The 24757-nt window shown below is 56.5% G+C and overlaps 1 protein-coding gene across 4 annotated transcripts in view; it reads left to right on the forward strand.

Moving 5' to 3' along the window:
• Positions 1–1205: 1205 nt before the first annotated feature.
• LOC111154230 (myelin basic protein) overlaps positions 1206–24757 on the forward strand; it is a 108868-nt gene continuing 85316 nt past the window's right edge. For all 4 annotated transcript variants that reach the window (XM_022513704.1, XM_022513705.1, XM_022513707.1 and 1 more), the window contains exons 1-2: positions 1206–1265; positions 19878–19953. In XM_022513704.1, the coding sequence (XP_022369412.1) occupies positions 19903–19953 (51 nt within the window). In that variant the 5' untranslated portion in view covers positions 1206–1265; positions 19878–19902. The remainder of the gene's footprint in view (positions 1266–19877; positions 19954–24757) is intronic.

A 24757-nucleotide genomic window follows, 5' to 3' on the forward strand; every position in this document is an offset into this window, starting at 1 on the left:
CATGCAAGGTGGGGAACATCATGTTCTCTCCTCTCACCTGACTCTCCTGAGGAAGGCATCAGGTTCAACACTTCGGTTGCCGAGGACGGATTTCTCGTAGAATCGTCCGCATCTGAGTGTGGCTGCTAGATCCCTGGGGAACATGAGGACAGCCGGTTGGGCGGGCAGCCCTGAAGCCACAGACGGCTGGCCCAGGGGATAAGGGGCCCCTGCCTCTTGCCAAGCACCGGACATCCCCCTTCTCCTAACATACACGATCACGTCCCCGCGGGCTCGGGGTAATCAGATTTGGTTCACTGACCGGGAATCTGAATCAGGAAGGACACCAGCATCTTGGCTCTCCCTCCTCCCTTCTACTTTCCCACTGCCGGGAGGAGGCCAAGAATACAGGGAAAAGTCCACCCGACCACCAAATCCATGTGTCCAGGTGACTAATGTCCAGACCGCAGGCTTCCTTTGCATGGGGAGGATGACACTGCCCACAAGCCAACAGAAGCTTGAGTGGGGCAGGACCCAGGGCTCGCCCTCCTCCCTGGGCATTTTCTGGTCTGCTCTGTGTGTGCCCTTTGCCTGCCTCCTCCGCGGAACCTGTTCCGGTGCCAGGATCCATGCAAAGTTCATCACCTGGGGTTCCCAAAGGCCAGGCTTGGAGGCCACGGGAGCGCTAACCCCGGCACTGAACCGGGGATGGGGTGGATTCAGGCCAGCAGCCGAGCTCTGGACCCGAGTCCCGGTGCTGTGAAAAGGGACTGGAGTGTGGAGGAGACGTTATCTCAGGTCCCTTCCGGCGATGGCGGGTGGGGGTAGTTTCAGAGGTTAAGGCCCAGGAAAGGTTCAGAGAGCAGGGGTTCTGGGCGGCCAAATGCGGCCTCGCCCCGCTGGCGCCGACTCTGCGCCCCGGTCCCCACGCGTCCGTGGCCCTCCGTGTCCGCAGGCGGTCCCCGAGGTGGTCCGGGTGGCAGGCGGCGCGGGGCGGGGCGGCAGGTGGGCGGGCTCCGCTCGCAGCCGTGTTTACCTGGCTCGCAGGAAGCCCGGGCGGCGGGGGCGGGAGGCGGGGTGCGCGCCGGGCCCTGGAGCAGCCGCCCTCAGTCACCGCCGCGCGCCCGCGAGGACGAGCCTCCGGCCCCGGCGGCCCGCGTCTCCCTCCCCGGAAGGCAGCGCCGGCAGCTAGCTCCGGGAGCCGGATCCCCACGAGTGGGGCCCGGGCTGCGGAGAGGCGGCTTGGGACCCCGCGGCGCCCTCGGCCTCGGAGCGGCGGACTCGAGGTGGGTGATCGCGGCGGGGGCGGGCGGGGCGGCCCCGGGCTTGGTGTGCGCGCCCCGGAGCGGGGCCCCCGGCACTCTGGGCGGGACCCGGGGCGCGGGGCTGTCCTGGGCAGCGGTGCAGGTGGCAGCCCGAGGCCTCCCTGCGAGTGGGTGGGCGCGGATGTGGGCGCCGGTCTAGGGCGGCGGGCGCTGGAACCCGACGGGTTTTCAGGTGTGGCCTCCGGCCAGGCCCCGAGGCCAGGTCTCTGGAAGGGCGCGCGGCCTAGAGGTGACGGTGGGGGTGGGGTTTAGGGGTGAGAGGTGAGGAAGGTCAAAAGAGGCCGCTCCTGGCGACATGGACCGGGTGCTGGTGGCGAGCTGAAGGGCAGGCTGGGGGTCCCTGCCAGTTCTAAGTGCTTGCTAGTTCCACGCGCGGAGCCCCGCGGACGCCCCCGCACCCCACCCCGGAACGAAGCAAGTTTCTCTTTGATCACGGAGAGGGGGGGCGGCGACTGGAGACTCGCCTGGCTTCCGCCTTCGTCGGGCCTGTCCCAGCTCCAGCGCGCGCTGCCTGCAGCCGCTTGCTGAGGCCACCTGCACCCACCGGCAGCCCCCGGGGCCCACCTGCGGCCACCTGCGCGCATGGCGCCTGTGACCTGGGGGCGGGCGCTCCGCCTGGGCCCGGCGCGGTGGGTGGTGGCCCCCATGATGTGTTCTCCCCTCACTGCGCTGACGCCCCTTGGCTCTGGGTCTCCTGGGATGCTTGGTGGCAGCTCCTGGTTTCTTTCAAGGTCCCAGTTCGCCCTCAGTTTCGCAAGGCAGAGTGAGGTTTACAAAACGTTTAAGTTTCTTCGGGGATCTCAGTAAGTCTCTGGCAGGAAATAGGCGCATTCTGGTTCCTGTTCTGTGTTTTCCAATTGCGACAACGTGAGAATCAACAACGAGTGTGCCATTCAGCTCCGCAGCCGTGGCAGACGTGTGAGGGGGCTAGGGTGTGAGCTGAGGGGTTTAAACATGGTTCAGGGGGGCCCCTGGCTGACCTAGGGGGGGACACCCACACTCAGCTGGAAGAAGTTTTCAGAGGAAGCAAGGTGTCAGAGCACCCTAATACCTCTGGTTATTTGAGATTGTAACTCACCAGGGACCCGGACATTTTACAGACCATGGCCCACAGGTCGGGGGCTAGTGGGCATCAAGGCTCACTGGCAGGCCACCCGTGGGCGGCGGTGGGACCCGCTGGGACATCACTGCCTCGTGCCTGGAGCTGGGGAGCCCAGACCAGAGCAGCCCTTCTTCAAGGGTGGCCCAGCAGACCTGCTGGGCCCGTCGGCCTAATAACATGTTTCTACCACACAAGGAGAAGGGCCCAGTAGCAGATTTATGTTTTTAAGTGGAACAAACAAAAACCTGAAGGGAAGGAATCCAGTTAAAAGTGACAGTACAGTGCTGGTTAGGAAGATTTCTCAAGGATTTGACTATTCTGAAATGACTGCTTTTATGAACTCAGGGTGGAACCGAAGCTATTTGGTTCAAATCCACTTTGGCAGTCTTTCTGATGTATCACGATTCTGCTCGAAGGTGAGACAGTGTAAGACAAGGTGCTCGCTCTGGGATTTGGCATTGACTTGCCCCACGGGGGTTGGGAAGGTCGGGTCTTGCTGCCAGCGTCCCCGGTGGCAGTGAGTGCCTGGTGGCCGAGGATATCGGCAATTTTCTTGCCACTTGAACTTATAAACATTAGTTGGATCACGTGGTCACCAAGAGTCTGGTGGGACCGCTCCACCTGTGGGCTGTGCACACTGTCCTTTTCAGCTGCAGCCCAGGCTGTCCCCTCCCCCTCCCCGAGCCCTTGGCACCACTCATCTTGTTCCCCAATTTCTGTAATTTCGTCACTTCGAGAATGCGTATGAACGGAGCCTACAATACGCAGGCTTTCTCAGCCGGCTTTCTTCACTAAGCGCCATTCTCCTGAGGTCCGTTCAAGCTGAGTCTATGTTCTTTTTCATTCCCGAGCCGCGCTTCGTGGGACGTGTGCGTCACCACTCTGGGCTGTTTGTTTGCCTGTTTTAGCCATTCCCTCTTGGAAGGGCACTGGATCGTTGCCAGCTTGGGGTTATTGTGAACACAGTTGTGTTGAACGTCCTTGTACAGGTTCTTGTGTGAGCACAGCTTTCATTTCTTCGGGAATGAATGCCCAAGAGTACAGTTGCTAAGTCATAGGGCAAGCACGTGTTTCATTTTGTAAAAAACTACCGTCCTCTTTTCTAGAATGGCTGCACTGTTTTGCAAGGTGGGAGGGACCCAGGATGTGCACAACACCGACAGCGGTTGGCACCGCGGCTACTCTTTATTTTAGCTGTTCTACCATGAGATGTGTGGTGACATCGTGATTTTGATTTGCATCTCCCTCATGGGTAATGACGTGGAAGATTCCCTGCGTGTATCTGCCATCTGTGCACCCTCACAGTGAACAGCCTGTTTGTGTCCTTGCCCATGTTCTAATTGGGCGTTTGGTCTCGATCGTTCTTCCTATGTTCTAGACGGTGGTTCGGTGGTTGGCAGTTATATTCTGGTAGTTGTCTTTCATCGTCTTTCCACAGGGTTGTTGGTAGAGAGAAAGTTTTTCAACTTGACGAGATCTGTTATTAATTTTTTCTTTTCAGGGTTGAAATGGTGGGGGAGGGTGAGAATGCTCTGCCTAGCCTGAGGTCCTGGAGATTTTTCTCCTGTTTTGTTTTTTTTTTTCCTGCCTAGTGTCGTTTCGCATCTTACACCTAAGTCTGTTTATTGTTCATTGTTGAGTTCATCTGTATATCGAATGTGAGGTGTAGGTCGAGGGCTTTTCGTTTGGCTTTGATTTACTGTTGCCTATGAGTGTCTGTCGCTCCCGGGCTGTTGTCGAACAGAAGGTCACTCTTCAGTCTAGCCGCCGTGCTCCTCTGTCAGAAGTCACTTCCGCATACTCGTGTGGGTCCGGTTCTGGGCTCTGGGTTCTGTTCCACCCATCTGGGTGTCTGTCCCGCCACCGGCCCCACACCGGCTTGATATCCACAGCAGCACAGTAAACCTTCACAAGGGCTAGAGCGAGTCCCCTTACTGTTTGTCTTACTGGAATTGTGGCGACTCCTCCGCATCCTGCGTCTTTCCGCTCACAAGGGTTAGAATAGGCTCCTTTAGGTCTGCATCTCTCAAGGAGATGTTGATTTCTTTTAAAAATTAATTCACTTTCCTGAAGAGTGAAGGGGTTAACGTTTTCCAAAAGAAAAGAAGAAAATAAGGTTTTATTCGTAAGTGGTTAAACAAATTTCATGTTTAGTTTTACAGTAGAGGCGAATGTAAAAAATATACCGACAGGCACGTAAAGAGGAGAAAGAACATGGACAGGTGGGCTCAGAGCGCAGAGGAGGACAGAGGCAGAAGGGAGGCTTTCTCAGTGTCTGACGGCCTAGCTCATGGCCAGCATGGACACACACATACACTCTGATGCACACCCCCCCACAATTCTGCACACGCACACGCACACCTGCTCACATCTGGAGTCCATGCGGGTGGTCTTGGGGACATTGCTCCTTGACACCTTCGTCCTCAGAAGGGTAAAGCAGCACTTTGCACAAAAAGGACGACCACTGTGCTTCCCAAATGTTATTCTATTTGTTTTATTTTTAATTGCTTTATGAAGCAGTCCCCACACTCAGCATGGAGCCCACCGTCGGACTTGAACTCACAACCCTGAGATCAAGACCTGAGCCAAGATCAAGAGTCAGACACCACTGGGCCACCCAGGCGCCCCCCGAGTGTTATTTTAAATAAGGTTTAATCTTCTGAATTTCTCAACCCAGGAGTTGATTTTTATGTGACACCTGTTCTTTCATAATACGTGTGTTTTTAGGACATACATAAAATCCATTAAAGGCTTAGTTAATCTGCCCCTCTCCCGAGACAGATTTCTTTTCTAAAAGGACACAGACCAACTGAATAATGGTGCCCGCAAGGCCCTGGAGGGAGGCTGTGCATCCCGGTGGGGAAGCCCAGCCATGTGCCTTCTCCGCAGTCCCTCTCCCCACATCGAATCCAGCAGGGTTCGTCCCCAGAGAATCCCGAGTTCTCTGGGGCGAGCACGCCTGTCAAGTGGCACATCTAAGGTCTCAGACACAGGTCCCAAACCTCTGGTCCTTACAGCTCCCCAGAACTTGCCTTCACAAGTCAGAGGCCCCGGATCAGGACAGGGCTGCCCTCACCCTCCCCAGCCACCCTTGGCTGGTGCCCCCAGGCCCAGTCCTGTGATCTTGCCTTGTCCCCGCAGGCCACACGAGCACCTGGGGAGGGCCCAGAAACCAGGGGCCTTTGCAAAACAGCTCCTCTTGGAGAGAATTGGATAGGAAAACAGTCCAACTTTTCACCTGCAGGAACTCGAGAACATCTCTCCTGATGGCGATAGGACACCCCACCTCTGTACTCACACCGGCTTTGAAAAGGGGTCAGTGGCTCGTAGGTGGTGACAAGGAGGGTGTGTGATGGGGTGTCTCTGAGGCGAAGCCACAGCCTTCCTACAGGAAATGAGTTTCTGCTCTGAGCCCCTTGGCTGTTTTTCTTCAGGGCGAGGTGCTTTTCCTTCATATGTATTGCAAAATCAAAAACACAAATATAGTTTAGGACATTTTATGAAATGCAGTGGTTTTTAACAGCATGTGGATTTTGATTATGCAGAAATGAAGGCTTGGGTTTGGTTTCTGTCTCCCGGTTTTAAAACCATGTAGCAGACTGAGTAGTGTCGACGCTTGTTCTGTGAACAGACATGACTTGGTTGTACTTAGACGCTGGGTTTTGGTTTGATCTGCCGTCAACATTCAATGCCGACCATCTTGACATTTGGAGACTGCGTGCACTCTGAGCGCTCTGCTGCTGGGGGCCCACGCTCGCTCATGGAGCCGTGTCCCGCCCTGCAGCCCGCGGGGGACAGAACCGTGGCCCACAGCTGTGCTGCCCTTCGGGACCTGGCTCCCCGTCCCCACCACCCCGCGGCTCCCCATCTGCACCACCCCATGGCTCCCTGTCCCCACCACCCCACGACTCCCCGTCCGCACCATCCCGGAGCTCCCGGCTGGAAGCCAGCAGGACAGTGACTTCCTGTGAGTGGGGCTCGCTGAGACATGGGCCCTATGGGTGTGACGTGTCTTCCTGCAGTGATGTTTTCTGAAATTCTCATTTCAGAGAATGACTCCTCTGTATTGTAGTTAAATAGGGTGAGGGTTTGATTTTTGTCAGAGGGGTACGTGAGCATGGTTGCCCTAGTGTTTTAAGTAAGGGCAGGGCCCCTGACAGCCGTGTCCACCACCAGATAGTCACTTTGCACATGTGGTGTCCCTGCCTCATGGGGTCAGGCGACATGGGACCACCCTGCACCCCAGGGTGCCGGCCCGCCACATCCTGCCCTCCCCTCCCATTAGGGATATCTGTCAATGCCGCCCCATCAGCAGGAGCGAGCAGCCAGGTACAAGCACAGCTCCCGCAGCAGACATGCGAGGCCCTGCCCCATCAACCACCAGCCTAAACAGACAGAAGACTCCCTCCCCTGTAGCTCTTTCCCCCGAGTCTGGTGGGAAACATAGAGACAGAACACACACAGAGAGCCATCTCCCTGGGTCTGTTCTGATGGCTAGCAGGGGGCACAGGGGCCATGGGGGTACGAGGGGCATGGTGGCAGGCTACCAAAGTGTCTGCCACCGCCGGCCAGCCCGGCTCTGTGTCTTCTCGTGAGGCTGAGGGGCAGGGCCAACGCCTGTTTGCCCTTGGGTGGTCTGCCTACCGCCTGCATCACTGCGTCCGGAATTCTTAGTAAATGCACAGTCCCAGGCCCTGTTTCCAGCACACCAGCCACAGTATTGGGGACCGGGTGCATGAGCTCCCAAGTAAACTCCGAGCACCCCCACTCCTAGTGGAGGAGGGGCGGGTGACACCCGCGGGAGGGGGGCCGGGTGACGTGCGTGGGAGGGTGGTCTCATCTCCACGAGGTTATCCAGATGTACACACACGTGCTCACAGACATGCGTTTGAATAAGGTCAACAAAATCCTGTGTTTCACTGATGAAATGACTTCATGGTGGAAGGAGGGACTCTGGGACAACGACATTCTACACGTTTAACTTTCAATGGTATCGTTCACGTCTGTCGTGCGTTCCGCTCTCAGAGAACAGCGTTGTCCTTCCATCGAGTAAGCGGGAGCGTCTCTGACGACGGTGCTCAGATTCTCCGTCCATGTTCTCCTGCGTCGTCGGAACCTAACGTTCCTGCTGATCTTGCTTTGGGAGCAGAAGGCACAGAGCTGCACCGCGGGCTTCCCAAGCGTAGCCTGTGCATGAGGAGTTTTGAAATCCACAGACTGGGGTGCGCGGAACGCCCCGCTCCAGGTTCGCAGGCCCGTGGCGGTACAACAGGTGCGGCTCTTGCCCCAAGGGTTCCTCTGTGTGAGGAGGGGACTTGGAAGCACACAGACGGGTTTCCCACCGCAAAGCTCCTGCCCTGCACACAGAGGGTGCACCACGGGGCTCCTGGAGAGCGGGACTGCTCCGCGGAGGGAGGAGACGAGGTTGTGCTGTGCAGAGGCGTCCTGGACCCAGGGCACTCCCCGGGCCTCAAACCTCCCCCAGCAGCCGCACACCACTCCCCGTGGCCCCGTGGCCCGCTTCCTTATACGTCTGCCGATCCCGGACTGTGCCCGGGATGCCCTCCTTCCCTGCTCAGCTTTTAGCAGCGGAGCCTCCGATCCCTGGCTCGGAGCATCTTGCTGACGCGGAGCTTAAATGTTCCATCACACGTGTGCATCCTGGGGCACTGCAAGTGTGGCTTACGTGCCTCGGTGTCGCTGGCATAGCGCGTGGGGCACGCATCTGTAGCGCCGCAGCTGGCGGAGCTCTGCTGTTCCTGTCGTCGGCACGCAAACACGCCAAGTCTGTTCTTCCCCCGTCAGAAGAACGTCATGCGTGATTCGTTCAGCTTACCGTGTTGCCTTGAAAGACCAGATAAATTAAAGCAGCAATTTAATAAAATAAATATGATACTTATATTTTAAAAACTAGGTTTCTCTGTGTGTGTGCATGCGTTTACATATATGTGCGTGCATGTGTGTATCTGTGTGCGTGCGTGTGCATGTCAGCATGCATTTACATCTACGTGTGGCATGCGTCTGTGCGCACGCGTGTGCATCTATGCGTGCGTGTGTGTGTCTGTGCACGTGTGTGTGTCTGCGTGTGTGCATGTGTGTGCGGGGGGTGCACTGGGGGTGCCCTGGTTGTTTTTATTCTGGTTCCTTTGGTGTCTGAAGATGTAATAACCTTGGAAGGGCTGAGACGGAGCATCACGAAGTGCGGGCACCGCCGCACTTGTCTTCCCAGGAACCGAGAGAGGAGAAGTCAGATGTTGGCGCAGGCAGGACAGGTCTGCAGCCTCCCTACGGCATGTCGCACTGCTCCCTGGAAGGGGCCACCGTCCCAGAAGAGAGATGGTGATTCTTTCATTCTGTCCTGATTTCCGTATGTCAGCACTTACTCTGGAGAAGAGAGGGATTCAGACCCGATATGGACAGCCGACCTCATTCACTCCAGACAGGTGGTGGGGACTGTGGGGGGGGTGGCGGTGCTCAGACCTGGAGGAAAACTTCCTGAAAATGCTGCGAAATGTCCCAGTTCAAGCTGCATTATGTCCCTGTGCTGACACGAGGTGTAAGTAGAAGTGCACGTGTCTGCAGGGCCAGCGACACCGAAGTAAGTGTGCTGTAGGAGAAGTACCTTTTACTGTTTACTTTTACTTACTTTACAAGATTTCAAACCAACGGAAGAAACAGCAACAACTGAATTTGCCCCCGAAGCTAGGGCCGGCCCGAGGCGGCGGTCTCGTGAGAGCCGCTGTGGTACAGCCGTCTCAGAGCCTGCGCCTCTGGGACGGACCTTCTCTTCTTCAGGACTTGGGCTCAGACAGGAATTTGAAGAATGTACCCTGGGGTCAGCCCACAGGGCTCACCCCGACCTCCTTCCGTGAGTGACACCTCGTGACCCTGACACCCATCGTCAGGTGGGAGCCCAGAAGGAGGCTGCTCTGGGCTCCAGACCACAGGGTCTCCACATCGTCTTCTTACCGTCGTCTCCCTGGGCGCGTGCTCCGGCGGTCTCTGCATAGGCCCGTCCCGGCCCTTGGGTAGTGTGTGCCGGAGGCCGAGGCAGGCGGCGGGACAGCATGCAGAGGGAAGCAGCAGGTGTCCACTCGGTCCTCAAAGCAGGCGAAGCCCGGGCCGCGCGGTGCCCGAGGGCTTCAGCAAGGAAGGAGAAGCAGCGGGTGGAGGTCTCAGTGCAGCACCAGCCGTGGGCCTGACTCGCGCACAGAGGGTCACGGAGCCCCTGCCCAGGGAGCCGGGCTGCGCCCCCCCTGGAGGCCAGTCCGCTGAGCCGGGACCTGCTCGGATCGACCTGGCTTCCAGTGTTTGTGTCTAGCCACACTTGGATGAACGCTTCCTAGAGCGTAATCTCCAAATTAGCACCCTGAACAGGTAATTAATTCAGGCACAAACCCCCAGCTCCTGAGTCCACTAGGGCATTGTTTCTACATGTTGTAACCCAGACCTGCTGTGACGGGTGATGCGTGAGCTGAGCACAGGGGCGTGCTTCCTTGACGCTGGGTCCCCCTCGCCTCCCGAAGGACAGCGTCCCCGACTCCACGCTACATCCCCTTCCCAGCCTCAGAGGAGTCGGTTTGCCCTTGGCCAGGCCCCTTCGCGCAGCTCGTGTGGGCCAGGCGGCGGCTCCCGGGGATCTGGCCGCGGGCTCTGCGTCCAGGACCTGGGCACCCAGACCCTCCGCCCCCCATGCCTCCTGGTCCCCGTGCCAGCAGGCGTTGCAGGATTCCGTCTGGAGCTGAGGGCAGGGGCCGGGAGTCTGGCTGCTGCCCTCTGTGCTCAGCACCCCAGCCATCTACCCACACTTCCTGTCTGCAGGGTCCTGGGTTCCTTCTGAACGAGGGCTTCCGTGTTTGCAGGGACTCCACCCCTAGATGGGCCTTGGGGCCCTGGTTCCTTGGCTCTCCTCACGGTGCCCCAGGCTGGGTGGACCTCAGCTGCTCCATCCGGCTCAGCCGGGCCTCCCGGCCACGCCCACCCCTTGGGCTTCCCCGCGGACCACATGCTGGTCTGGTTGGGTGTGCGGCCACAAACCAAGGACGGGTCTCCAGGCACAGACGTGCTGCTCGAGAGTGGGTGTGTGTGGGCAGGTGAGCACCTGTGATTGGTTGGGGTCGAGGGGATGGCTTCCTGGTTTCATTCCGTTCTCTCCTAGTCACTTAATGGGTATTTCCTGAGCACCTACGACATACCAGTCGCTGTCATGGTGCTCGGGACGGAGCAGTGTGCAAACCAAAAGCCCCACTTTCGTTGTAGGGCCGTTACACCCGCTCCCCCTGACATGGGCCTCCGACCGCGTGTGGGCTTCTCTCCTGGGCATACCCGGCCTCATTCTATAAAGGGTTTGAGGCAGAAGTAGGTCTGAGGACCCCCGGCAGGAGGACAGGCCGGAGAACATGTGTGGACGCCGTCCTAGCATCCCAGAACTCGGAAGAGGGAGAGAGTGAGCGCGCACGTGTGCACGGGCGTGCGTGAGTGTGCACACACTCGTGTGGGTGTGTTTGTGCGCTGCGGGCCTGACAGGGTCCAGCTCTCTTCGCCTGCTCTCCTGCCGCTCCTTCTGGCGCTGAGCACCAAGTAGACACTCCAGGAGTGAGTTTTCATAGCATCTTGTCCTGGGCTTGGCCTCTGACTTCGGGAAACCAGCTGTCACAGTCTGACACAACGTGGGCGGCTTTGCTCAGTCCTTGTCGGGGAGCGCTCGAGGCATAAAGATGCTGGGTGTGCAGAGCAGACGCTGGCAGAAGCGGAGCGCCGTCCCTGGCTGTTGGGCCCTGAGCCGCCCCCGCCCGGCCCCTCACTTCCCCAGCAGGACAGCAGGTGGGGCTCCCAGACGTCAGCTGACGCGTCCAGGGCCTTGCTGCTGAGGGCAGATGCGGCTAGAATCCAGGTTTGCCGCCGCACGCCTGTTTTCTCCCATGCCAGCATGCCCTTTTGCTTCTTTAGATTGGTTCTGCCCTGTCCTTCGATGTCACCACACCTCGCGTAAATTCTGCCAAGGGGGTCAAATAGGAAATGCTGTAATTCGTAAGGAGTAGAAAGGGTTGAGATGCGTTACACTATATAATATATAATATACAGTGACACACGGGGTGAGCACTGGGTGTCCTGTAAAAGGGCCGTCCTGGACAGTCTTGGTTTTGATGGAGCAAGAAAATCCTAAGGCCTCAGCCTCGTGGTACTAAACCACTGCCTTCTGAAAGGAAGTCGGTCTTTTTCAGTCCTAAAGATACCACTTAGCAACCCAGTGCCGCGCAGAGACCGCTGGAAAGCTCGTGTTCAAGTCGGAATCTCTTGGCAACCTAGTGTAGACGACGCGCTCGGCACACTCTCGGCCTCTGTTACCTACTTACTTACTTAAAGGCCGTTTCTCAGTAACAGATTTAAAAGGGGCTGCGTCGCAGGATGTACTCCTGGAAGCCCTCATTATTCACCGAGGCTCTGCGGTGGTTTTCACGCAGAAGGATGTGAGGAATGAAGGCTTTGTGAAGTCGTTGTCGATATCTTTGGACCCAGGAGAGCCGGGCTGTGAGGCATGAAGTGCGGGCCGAGGGGCCCTCTGCTGACCTTCGGGCGGAGCTCTTTTCCTTAACAAACCCAAGACTCAGGCTTCAAGAAATCCTTTCCTAGAAATGAGATGCTTTGTCTGGGGCCCTGTCAGTTCACGGCCGAGCCGGAGCTGGAGCTCTGGACATGGCCTTCCATGTGGTTGCCGTGCGTGACCTAGGGTCCCCCGACTTTCCCGACCTCCGAGCTTCCCCATCTGTAACACGAGCACAGCCAGGGCCGTGTCTCAGCAGAGCGGGGAGAGGACAAAGAAGCAATCCTCTGAAATGTGGACAGAGCACCCAGCCCATGGTAACCCCGTCCTGTCGGCTGCTGTCAGCTTCCTGACCCCAGACCTCCCGCCCTGGCCACACAACCTGCTCTCCCGAGCCCGTCTCCCGCCCCTTCCTGTGACTATAATGGCCACTCGCAGCCTTCTTTATCTTTCCCTTGGCTCTCAAGAAGCGCAGGCTCACCCTGGGGCAGCGGCAGGGCCCACTGGAAGCCTCTGACCATGTGTCTGGCGGGACTGTGATGGGCTGATGACCACGCGGGGTACCATGCTTTTCCCTGATTGGAATCTGGAAGGTTCTGGAAAGAAGTCACCCAGTACCATGATGCAGTGAGATCTGCTGTCTCCTGTGGGGCCCCATAGGGGTTGGTGACTTGAATCTGAATATTTTAGACCAATAGTTCAAGCTTCAGATGTTTTCTGTGTTTTCAGAAAGAAACACAGGTTTAGTTTAGTTAAGGCTCAGACGAGACTCTTGGCCCCATGCCACCTAGAAACCTACGGCCTGAGCCGACGCATCTCCTCCCTGTGCGTGACCATCAGGAACCATCACGCCCGGTGTCAGGGATGCATGAGTTGTTCCGGAGGTGGGTGGAAAGACGCACCGAGTCGAAGGCACATTGTTCTGTCCTGTGATCACCAGCTCTGGCCCCGAGCAATGCCCAGAATGTGTGTTTCTTCTCACAGCCATGGACTGTGTGCTGAGTCATGGGGCACTCGTGGATCTGCGGTCATGGTGCAGGCACGGCTGATTACCAGAGCTGGGGTTCTGGGCTGAGGGCCGTGCACACACCTACCTGGATAACGCCACCCACCTGAGTCCATGCCTGGGCTCGGTGGGGGGATGCCATGGAAGACGGCCCGTGGCTGGTCCTAAGAGGCCCCTGCTGGGGTTTTTAGCTTCTGACCATGGTTCCTGGCTTCAGGTGCTTGTCAGATACTAACCAGCCCTTTCCCCAACAGTCCAGGAAGTCCCAGCTCCCCTCCCAGGTTTGCTGGTAGGGGGGACCAGGGCGGGAGAGCGTGTTACTCGCTTCCCCCGTGTCACTCAGGCTGCAGGAACTTCCGGTCTGTAGCCGCCTGCGCCCCTCTCCGTTCCAGCTGCCGGCGCTCCAGGGGGGGCTCTTGTGCCCAGCCGACGTGCTGGAGCCCCCCCAGGAGCGCATGGGATACAGCAGTCACCCGAGGGGACGGAGCTGGCCACCAGCACCGCCAGGTCCCAGACCCTCTCCGGGGAGTTCCTTCTGTCAGAGGTTAGTGTTCCCAAAAAGGAGAAGAGGCTGCCCCTTTGGAAATGTCACCGCCTCCTGCTTCGTGACCTTCATTCTGGTGACGCCCTTCCTGAGGTATGCTGACTACACCCCAACCGTCTGAATTCTGCACTTTTCCTCTTAGTACCCGACCCACAGTTCAGAGGTCAGATAAGCATCTGCCGCGCACATGCCCAGAATCCACGATGCCTGCCGCACTCTCCGTCCTCCGGAACACGCAGGTGGACCACCCCGACCACCCCCAAAACACGATGACATGCTCCTACCCAGTGGTTCCTCAGTCGATGCGAGTGACGGCTCCGCTCCGTCCCCGCTCCGTCCCCGGGAGCTGCTGCCTGGCCCGGCGACCAGGGGCTGGGGCCCTGCGGACCCCGGTGACGTGGGAACGGCGGTGGTGAGAACAGTCAGGTCTGGTGACCTTTAGAGTCCACTGAAAAGCAAAAATTCCATGAATGGTTAACGCCAAAGTCCATTTAATGGATTTAAAAGATCAGGAAAGCAAAAGTTACCACCCTGGTGGGGTGTTTCAATCCTGCTGTCATAAATGCACGTTAACACTCCTGTGTGCTGGGAAGGACCCGCGACTCCTGGGGGTAGGTTTTAGATTTCCCGCGGGTTCAGTGGTCCACCCGCCTCTGTGGCCAGCGCAGACCCCAGCCCATCCTTCCAGTGGTGTCCCCCTGGGGTGCTTCCTGGCCACGCCCACACGTTGGCAGGTGCACACAAAACGGGAAAACATCGCTTTGAAATAGCACCAGAGACCCAGGACAGAGTCAGCCCTCTGGCTCCCTACTGAGTGTGAAGCGCAATTATTTATTTTTTAAAAATGTTATTAGAAGAAATTTGAACGTTTCCCGTTGAGACATGTGGAAGATTAGCTCTTCGGGGTCGTAATTAATGCCCTGTTTGTCTCATTCTGTGTCCGGCACCTTATGGAACTACAAGCCTTTCCCTAGGGACAGGGGGAGAGGGCAGGTGTCTTAGTTGTGTGGTTGGGGTCTGCGCTGCCGGTGCGGCCCCTTACTGAACCCTGAGGGTCTTCTGACCTCCGCTGAGGAGCGTCCCTGTTCTCCTCGTTAGTCAGCGTGTGTCCCCATGTAAGTGTTCTCAGGGCATAGGTTCTCGCCATCCCTGTTGTTCTCCAGGCTACTTGCTACAGGTCTTACTTCTTTGTATTGTGCTAATTAATAATATAGAAATGTATATCTTAGACCTATAATGATTTTTTCCATGTAAGATGTATTTATAATACATTAAAAATACCAATTTTTAAGTAAAGTATTTTCCTAAAGTCACGAACCACTCGAAGCTAGATCCAGTCTTCTAAACATTATTTTCTCAGCTGTGAAATGGGAACAAAGCTACAGGGCTGTTCCTGTAATTAGATGACTTAGAAGGTAGATGCTCTGAGCCGCGAGGCAGTGAGGAGCGGGAGTGGCTCCCACAATCTCCTCTGACCAGGCACTGTGGCCCCCGGCCTCCCTGGCCACTCTGCGCTCCCAGGAACCCTGCGTTCCGGGAGGCTTGGGTCTGGGCGATGTCTGGGACCTTCTCTGTCTCACAGTCAGGTCCCCGCCACCTTCCCGCCTGTGAACGTACACTGGGCAAGGATCTGAAGGCTCTTCTGAGGCCGGGGACAGCTGTCGCTTGTGGCTGCTGCTGGCGGACTCCTTCTTGGCTTCCCATTCAGCACCGTCTTGAACCAGCACCAGTTGCCTAACTTCCTGGGTCGGGCGCCTCCCCCAAGGGGCCTGAGCTCTCATTTCGGGCTCCTTGGGAGGCGCCACTCCTGGGCTTCTCGGGGCTGCCAGTGTTCTTACCCCCTTCTCTTCCCTGACCTGGACAGTTCGAGCGGATGCCCACGGCTGGGTCCGTGCATTCCTGCAGCTGCTCGACCCCCCACGATCACGCGCACCTGCTGGGAGGGACCCGAGGACAGAAACCAGCAGCGACTAGACTGACCCTCGCACTAACCAGCCCCACGGCTGCTTCGTTCTCACCGCCGGAAGGGAATGGGAGGCTCAAACAGGCGGGGCTCATTGCCCCGCATCGCAGAGCACCGGCCTGGACGGCACCTCACTCAGACGTGCCAAAAGCCCGGCCGGAAGTGGCCGGACGCGACCGGTTCCGATCCTTGGCAGTGCCCTGTGTTCACGCGCGCACTCACGCCCAGCACGCTGCTGGGCACCTGCACGCCCGGCCGCCTGCAGTGGGGCTCGGCTGTGGGGTCCTTCAGGATCTCCACCACGGGGCCCGCGGGTAGTATCGGCTGCAGGAGGGGTGAAGTCTGAACCGTGAAGGCCACAGGTAGGCCTTGTGACCTTGAACGGCTTGTGACCTTGAACGGCTCACGCGGGGTGTTCGCCGCCGAGCTTGCTGCGGCGTTGGTGCCCATGGACGCGTCCTGGAGATTTCCAGCAACCCCGGGAGGCCGTGTAGGCCTCCCCTCTGGAACGGGGCGTCACCCTAAGGAGTGTGAGGCAGCCCCCGCCCCCCACCCTGTGCAGACCCAGGTCTTCTGCTTCCAGTTCCACTCTCCCCGCTCGCCACCCCCACTTCCCTTTTTTATTATTTCACAAGAAGCTTCTCACGTTACTCAAGACTCCTCAGAGTCAGCTGGTCCCCAAGCAGCATCCCACACGTTCAGAATCGCTCTCCCTGTTCAGTTAGTTGCAGAAATGAAGTGGAACAGGACGCCTGGCCGGCCAGGTCAGGAGAGCGGGCGGCTCTTGATGTCAGGGCCATGGAGTGCCAGCCCCATGCTGGGTGTAGAGAGGACTTAAAAAATAAATAAGCGAACTTAAAAAAAAAAATGCAGTGGACTAAAGATGACCGGCCAGTGTTCCACTAGTTGGTCTGTGGCTGGTACTTCCTAGCGTGTTTGGGAGGCTGGCGGGCAGTAGTGAGCTCCCCGTCCCAGTGCATCGCCCTTGCACGTTCCCACTCTGCTAGCTCATGAGGGCGCAGTGAGACCCAGCAAAGCCAGCGCCCGAACTCGTGTGCACGCCATGGCTTTGCCTGTAGATCTACCAGATGCCCCTCATCCTCAGGTGCCTTTGAAGGTCCTGTCCATGACGAAGGTTCTGATCAACGCTCCCACGTCACTTCTCCCCTTGTACGTCTTGTCATTCTCTTTGTGCCAGAGTGTACGTTGTGATTTAATGCGAGAATCTGCCTACAGAAAATGGTACATGTAAAATAAATTCTCCTGCTATTAACCCGAGAGGCGGACCGCTCGAACGGCTTCTGCGTGCATTCAGAAGTCTGACCTGGACTTTTGTGACGTCCATCTACCCTAGGTCTGGTAGTCTTGAGTTTTCTGAATATGGATTAAATCTTTCAGGAACAACGCTCCCAAGTGCAGCCTCAAGTTTTGCTTTGGAGTTTGAGGAAGTTTGGATCAGGACAGACCAGCTTGGAAGAAGCATTACCTTTCTGCAAGAGGGTCAGGGTAGGGCGCACAACTGTCAATGGATTTCAGCCTCAAACGCCCTTTGTCCAAAAATAGTTCCACTTTTGTCCACAAACCCCCAAATATTTACACACCCCACAGGATTCTGATTTAGGTTAGATTCTTAGAGATTGGTTTTCTGGAAGGAGGGAACATCACTCTGGGGAGAAGGGGAGGGACGCTGGCTGGAGGAAGTAGGGGTGGGGGGCAGGAGATGTGCTGCCCAGGGGAGAACATGGTTGGTGACGTGAGGTTCTTTACGCTCGGATGGAAGAAAACCCTGAAAGTCCAAGTTGTTGGCTTTAAAAGAAGTGAAGTCTTCTTGCCGCTGTTTCATTTTTCTCCCCTTCCCCTGTTTAGCCCCTCCCCGACCCCCTCCCCTCGGTGACCGTCAGTGTGTTCTCTGGAGTTAAGTGTTTCTTAGTTTGTTCAGCTGTTTTGTTTCTACACGTGTGACTGAAACCAGACGGCATTGGTTTTCTCTGAGTTACTTCACTTACCATCTTCTCCAAATCATCCGTGTTGTTGCAAATGGCAAGATTTCGCTCTTCTTGGTGGCCAGGTAATGTTGCATCGTATGTAGACCACATCTTCTTCATCCATTCTGCGGAACATGGGCAAAAGAGTTAATTTCTTTTAAAGCCAACAACTTGGACTTTCGGGGTTTTCTTCTTTTATTTTTGGGTGTGAGAAAGCGGTGTGAGAAAGTTGTCCGTCCGTTCTTCCGCACGGAGCTGTCCCGCATTCCCATCACCGTTTATTGAAGAGGCTTTTCCCATTACATATTCTTGCTTCCGTTGTCAGAATTAATTGATCGTATAATCATGGTTTTATTTCTGGGCCTTTCTGTTCCATTCCATTGACCTGTGTGTCTGTCTTTGTGCCAGTAACATACTAGTTTGATTACTACTGTACTGTACAGGGATATGTCTCAAAATCTGGGATTGTGATGCATCCAGTTTTGTTTTCTAAGATCACTCTGGCTATTCTGAGTCTTTTGTGGTTCCGTACAAATTTCGGGATTGCTCGTTCTAGTTTTGCGTAAAGGCGATTGGTATTTTGGTAGGGATCGCACTAAATCTGTAGATTGCTCTGGGCGGTATAGACATTTAACAATATCTGTTATTGTCGGTGTTTAGATTTGTATAGCCCATTCTTATTTCTACAACAGGGAGGGAGATCCACAGATATCGAGTGTATTGTTAGTGTGTGTATTCTACACATCTTGCAAGTTCTCAATATCTAGTTAAAACCCTACGAGGAATCAAAAAGTAGCCAAACTTCAGAGGGACGGCTGCTCCCTGCTTCCAGACCCGTGTCTCCTGGGAGAACACACCCACTCACACTGCCTGCCTACTCTGCAGACCCCAAGGGGACAAAAACAAGTTCTTTCCCTCTCTGTGCCTGTCAAGTGGAGTACTGTGTGCCTCACCTCCATCTTTCCCGCGAGGGTCTTGAGATGGTCGGTTTAAATGGTTCGGTAGACAGACGGTGGAACCACCTTGGAGGCTGGAGTGACCTGCGGAGGTAGACTTGCATCCTTAAAAGCGTACATTCTTAAACATGAGGGGTTTCTTCACTCTCATGCATGAACCGTGCGGAATTTACCGGTTCTCCTCAGCGGGTGACGTCTCATTGCCACCATAGCTGCCTTTGATTTACTGGAACTCGTCATTGCCATTTCACCTGATCCTTCTCTTCCCCGGCTCTCACGGAATGTGCCATCGCCTGGCCCAGTTTCCGTTTACAGTGTGAGGCGGGAAGGCTGTTCTCTCCACGGGCATTGGCTGTTGAGGGTCTCCACCCGTAGCTGCTCAGGGACTCACACAGCCTGGGAGGGGACACTCGAAAATGTCATCTCTTCCTTTCTCGTCCATCCCACCGTTGGTTGGGATCCTCGTGGAGAAGGGCAAAGGCATCCTTCGTGGTCACTCAGAGGCACCCAGGACTATGGGAGACTTTGGAAAATTCAGATCTTAAGCAAGTTCCCTTTCCCCTCTTGGGGAGTGAGACTTTCCTTTTATCCAGGCATATGTACCATTTTAGAAATCCTTCCCATCTGTACCCTTCAAAGACAGCTGCTTCACGTTCAGCAGGGACATGGTTTTCACACGTTGTTTACAAAGAGTTCCTCGTTGACAATGGCACTTTATACCTGTCCTTAAACACCAGCATCTGCTCCCCGGGGATGGTCAACAGTGATGGGGCGAGTGGTCCTGGCGGTCATTGCAGGGCCAAGGATGAGGGTGGGTAAGCAATTGGTATACAATGAGTTTGGGTAAATTCTCTACTTTTGTGCCTTGTGGGGTGAAAAAAATCATGAATATGCTGCTAAAGTTTATGTTAGAAAAAAATCAGATGAAGAACAGATTTTTTTTTTAAGCCAACTTCATCTTCTTTGCAGATTGTGCACATTGTTGGGATACTTACTTTTCTGATGAGCCATCCTCAGTCTGACCCTGCAGTGTCTGTGCCCCTATGATCCCATAACAGTGGGCCCAGACGGGCCGTTCGTTTTCACAGTGTCACCCTGTCTGCTCTCAGCGCGGCTCAGCGCACCTGGGGAGGAGATGGGACCCGCTCCGGCGCTATGCTGCGGGGCGGACGCCGCCCGCGAGAGGTCTGGACGCGGGTTCCTTGTTCAGGATGAGGAAACACACTGAGGGTCTTTGTTACTGAACAGGGCGTGGGGATTGGCTGGGGTCCCACGTCCTCGCGGTTTGGTCGGCATCAGAAGCGGGGCTGTGACGTGCTAATACGGCTTCCGGTGTGTCTCACGTCCGGGGGTTTTCGTTTTCTCGTCTCAGAAACGGGCAAGGCGTATCTCACAGGACTGTCGCTCTGACTGAAACTGCAGGAACTCCGAGGGTACTAGCTTTAAAGCCCACGCCTTGTGTTTTTCTCGTAGCTTCTGACGAGCTCATCGACGCAGGATGGGAAACCACGCGGGAAAGCGGGAGTTGAGCGCGGAGAAGGGCAACAAGGTAAGAAGTGGGCCGTTTTGTCACTGAGCACGACCCCCCAATACCGACTTCAGCTGCAGGGCTCCTTTGGAAACCGGGGGGTATTACCCCCGCCTCAGAAACGTCTAGAGTGGCCCTGAGCACAGAGACCAAGACCCTCATGTCTCGGCCCGGACCCCAGCCCACGACAGTCTTACTGGGCTGGCCCTTCCAGTGCCCGCTGTCCGCTGTCCCTGTGCACTCGGTCGCCGCACCACGCTTGGAAGGTACCGATAAGCAAAAGGGAAAAATGCACATAAAAACGGTCCGAATCCCTCCAGGTCTTCAGAAGTTACCCTGTGTTTCCTGCACGGCGTCCACTCATCGTATCAGCCTCGGCTCCCCTTCCGAGGGCGGTTCTCTGTGCTGCCTTACACTCCCCTGGCATGTGTCCGAACCAAGGCTCAGCCTCTGGCTCCTGACCTCCCCGGGGCCTCCAGTCACCAGGCTCCTGGTGGCTTTATGCTCCATCTGAGACCTTCTCTACCATCGAGGGTCATTTTAGGTGATGACGAAACGGGGCTGACCCTGCGTGTGGAACGTTGAACCCTCCTGTCATGGGGGCGGGGACGGGAAATCTCTTCCCGGCTTTGGTACCTCATGTCAACGGAGCCTTATGTGTGTGACAGTCAGGATGCGTGGAGGCTCACGACCGTCCTGGAGCTGAGGGCGGGCCACCCCCTCTGCCACTTGCACACGGAAGTGCTTCCAGACGCCCTGGGGCGCCGTTGGGCAGCAGCAGCCCCTACAGCCCCTCTGCCACAGTTGCGGTAGGGTTTGGAATGCATGACTGTGACCTGAGCGGCAGGGGGTCCTTCTCTGCTCCTGCTTGGACTCCTTTCCTGCATCAGCCGGGGTGTCCTTCTCCAGACTTGTTTCAAGTCCCCCTGTTCTCACTCCTGTGCTGCCTTCATGAGCTACGGCGTTAGCTCGTGTCTCCACAGATGATTTCCAGCCCAAGAGGAACTGAAAGGGACTTCGCTGTGTGTAATGTCCTTATTGGTTTGGAATCCTCCCTTCACCGCTGATGGGGGGACTGACTTTATAAACACATTAATGATCTTAGTTCATACTGAATGGGGGGGGTGACTTGTGGATTCTTAAACCCCAAACTGGACGACTGATCACCTCGTTCTAACGGCAGTGGCGTTGAGCTATGAGTCGGGTCGGTCGGGGTCCGCACCCGGAGCCACGTCTCCGTCCACTGCAGGTGAGAGTGGACAGCCGTGCGGACTGGCCGCCTCTGAGCCCTGGGGGACCGCAGTCTCCTGACGATGGATTCGTGGCCCTAGTTCTAAAAACCACTCTGTGACTCGCGGTTCTCTCCTGTGTTTGACGTTGTGAGTCACTGAAACACGCTCTTAATTTGTGAGTTCTCCCAAAACAAGATGGCGGAGCCGCAGGGAGGCCCATACTTGCACTCTTGCTTCTGAAAGCTGATGTTTAACATTTGGATGATTGAGAAATTGGGGATTGGGGCGCCTGGGTGGCTCAGAGGGTTAAGCCTCTGCCTTCGGCTCAGGTCATGATCTCAGGGTCCTGGGATCGAGCCCCGCATTGGGCTCTCTGCTCGGCGGGGAGCCTGCTTCCTCCTCTCTCTCTGCCTGCCTCTCTGCCTACTTGTGATCTCTGTCTGTCAAATAAATAAATAAAATCTTTAAAAAAAAAATTGGGGATTTAAGAACACTGGTGTCTGCCAGTGATCGTTACATGGTAAAGCTCTGCAAGTTTTTTTGTTTTTTGTTTTTTGTTTTTGTCACCAGAGAGAAAGGTTTCACAGCTTTCCGAGTGAGCATCTGAGATGATCCGTGGCATTTAGACGGGCACCAGAATAGAATGAGACGACGTGGGCCGCTGCCCTGCTGTGGACCCCTCTGTGTGCTCCCACAGGGGGTTCCGTGCGGCCCACTTGGATGTGGGGGACAGTCGGAGCAGTGTCTGTGTCAGGGTGCCGGGCTGACCTGTGAATCGGAGTGTCTCTGTGGGGCCGTCTCACCTCCGCTCCCCTCGCCTGCCCCTGCCCTCCCCTCCCGCACCCCTGCCGAGGACCCGTCCGTGTTGGGGTGGGTGTGACTCCCTGTTCCAGCCGGGGCCTCTGTCCAGCGCCAGGGAAGGAGTCCCCTCCCAGCAGGACCTTCCAGGTCAGGTTTCTCCCGTGACTCAGCATCCCGCGGTCTTCCCACCGCCCTCTCCGTCCCCCTGAAGAGCACATGTCGGAATGCCAGAGGGAGGGGTGTGTTCCAGAAGGCAGAGACAGACGGCCGCCTTTCCAGCCTTGCACGTTAGTGGCCTGTGGAGCAGGACACAGGGCAGGGCGGCCAGGTGGCTGAGAGCCCCGTTCCCGTGGCCCTGGCTCGGAGCAGAGCATCTGGGGGTGAGCATGATGGAGAAAGACCACAGCCACGGGGGGAGCCACGGGACTGTTTCCGTGAATCGTTCCCAGTCTTCGGAAACGAAGAAAGCCCTATTTTGCCTTTGCTTCCCTGTGTTTTTAAGACTCTGGACGGTGCCGGCTCACTAACTTATCAGCACGTTGTCACTCGGTCCGTGTTCATGCTGGGGATCGGGCAGACCCAGGAAGGACACGCCCCGGCGGCTCCGGGGCCCCAGAGGATCCCCGTGCTCGCTGCCCGAGCCTCTGGGTCTGGCCGAGACTCGCCGCATGCTCAGCGGCCTCCCCCACAGAGGCTCCTGGAAGAAAACTGGGTCCATGGGCTAAAAATAGCCTCCTTGCCTTTGGGGAGGCTGTACCTGGCGGATGGCCCTGGGGAGCCTGGTAAGGAACCTGGCCAAGGGACAGAAGACATTTGTCTCGCTTGGCTACGGCGGGGATTCAGGACCTTTTGTCGGCTTGAATGGAAGGTGTTGGACCAACTGCCCCTCTGGAGAGACTGTCCATTTGCAGCAGGCCCTCCGCGTGGGGTCTGCGTGTGACCGGCCCTCAGTGTCGGGTCCGTGTACGGCAAGGACGCAGGAGAGAGACCATGTTACTTGGGCTGCCCTGGGCTTGGGGTTCACTCAGCGTGGGACTGCATTTCCCTGCTACTGTACCTGGCTCACAAGTTCCCCATATTTCTGGATGTTTCTATTTCATTGGCTTAAGGAAAACTATACCACACTGAAAACCAGAATCTGAGCGCCTGCAAAGTGTAGGTTCGTGCCTGAACCTTGCAGTGGGGAGTGACTTCTCCGTCTGGTTTCCAGTCAGACTGATTAGTTATCCCCGCGTTCCTTGGAGCCGAGCGCGCCCAGACGCGGGAAGTACGCACCGGCATGTTGCCTCTCCAGGGACAACCACGTCCCCCAGAAAGGCATCCATGTCTTTAATCATCGTTAAAATGCACTCACTTGACGAGACCCTCCAGACGGTACTCGAACGACACTCTGAGAAACGAGACGCTGGTTTGCAGATACACAGCACTTCCCATCCCGTGTGGACCGTCTTTGCTTTGGTGGGAGAATCCGTCTCTTCTGAAAGGACTGACAGCCCAGCTGTGCGGGGGCCGCCCTTGTCCGTCCACGGGGTAATTCTTCAAGGCCTTTCCTTGATGGAGTCCTACATCCTGCAACTCATCCCAGCTGTGGGACACTGCCGGGTCTTCTCCCCAATTTAGAAGCCTCATTTCTGGCCGCACCAGCCTCGGAGTGGGAAGTCATCCTGTTTGAAGCCATCATTGGGGGAGAGTCTCCATGCTGTCATCTCTCCGCCCCACACAGAAATTAGGTTCGCTGAAGGCCCAGCTCATGCGAGCTCTGCCAGCAGCTCTGTCCTCAGCGTCCCCTCCCCGCACAGCCCATGGGGGAGTGTGCCCAGGGGACCCTGCCCTCTGCCAGCACCGGGCTGGGTGACAGCCCACAAACCCCGGGCAGGGTGCTGTCCGTGCCATGGGGTGAAGGGCATGGTGGGACTGAGCCCAAGCCTTTCAGGCTTCCAAACGCTGTGGCGCTGTTTCCTCCCGATGCCACACGTCCTCCTACACTTCCGATGCAAAGTGACGCTGTCACCACAGCTGTTTCGCAGAATGGGAAGCGGGCTTACGAAGAAAGCCACTTCCTGCAGTCACCCTGACCCCAGCCCGCAGCATCGTGTGGCGGGGCTGTGGGGCCACCGGGTGCTGAATTCACCCGGAAATACTTACCTTTCTGACGGGCTTGTGGCACCTGGGCCGTTATTAGACCCATATGTGTGTGAATTCTGTTTTCTTGGGCAAGTCGCATAAAGAAACGTTTTTGAGAATTCAGGTGGTTCTTAAGTGAATCAAATCTGTTTAAAAGCTTAGGGATCTGGAAAGTGGAAGGTACATCCTCGCAGGCCTGTTACCAGATTGAGGAAACACCTCAGCCACGTGGAGTAAATCCTTAGTGAGATTCCGGCAGACATCCATGGTGGCCTGTCTTCGGCAGAGTTCCAGAACTGACTCTGTATCCCCCCGCTGTCTGGGTCTCTCTGGCTCACGCTCGTGCGCATGCACGCACGCACATGCAGTGAAGCAGTCCTCTCAGCCTCCACTGTGGACCATGGAACGACCTTCCCCACACAGGTGGCCAAGAAGCAGGTGATCTGTGGCTAGAGCCCCTGAAGAACCAAATTTTAAATGTTACTGAATTTTAAATACTTTAGACGTCAGTAGCCATGCGTACGGAGGGGCAGCCCGGCCTCCTGGGTCCTCTGTCCAGGTCACCTTGGTTCTCAGACCTCCTGAAAGCCCACCAAGCATCGACCCATTTTGTCAATGAAAAGAACTCTGGTCTCTCTCAGAGTCATTGAGTTTCGTGCAGAAGCTCC

The sequence above is a fragment of the Enhydra lutris genome, unplaced genomic scaffold (assembly GCF_002288905.1).
Source record: "Enhydra lutris kenyoni isolate GAN:26980312 unplaced genomic scaffold, ASM228890v2 scaffoldscaffold36, whole genome shotgun sequence".
Taxonomy (NCBI): domain Eukaryota; kingdom Metazoa; phylum Chordata; class Mammalia; order Carnivora; family Mustelidae; genus Enhydra; species Enhydra lutris.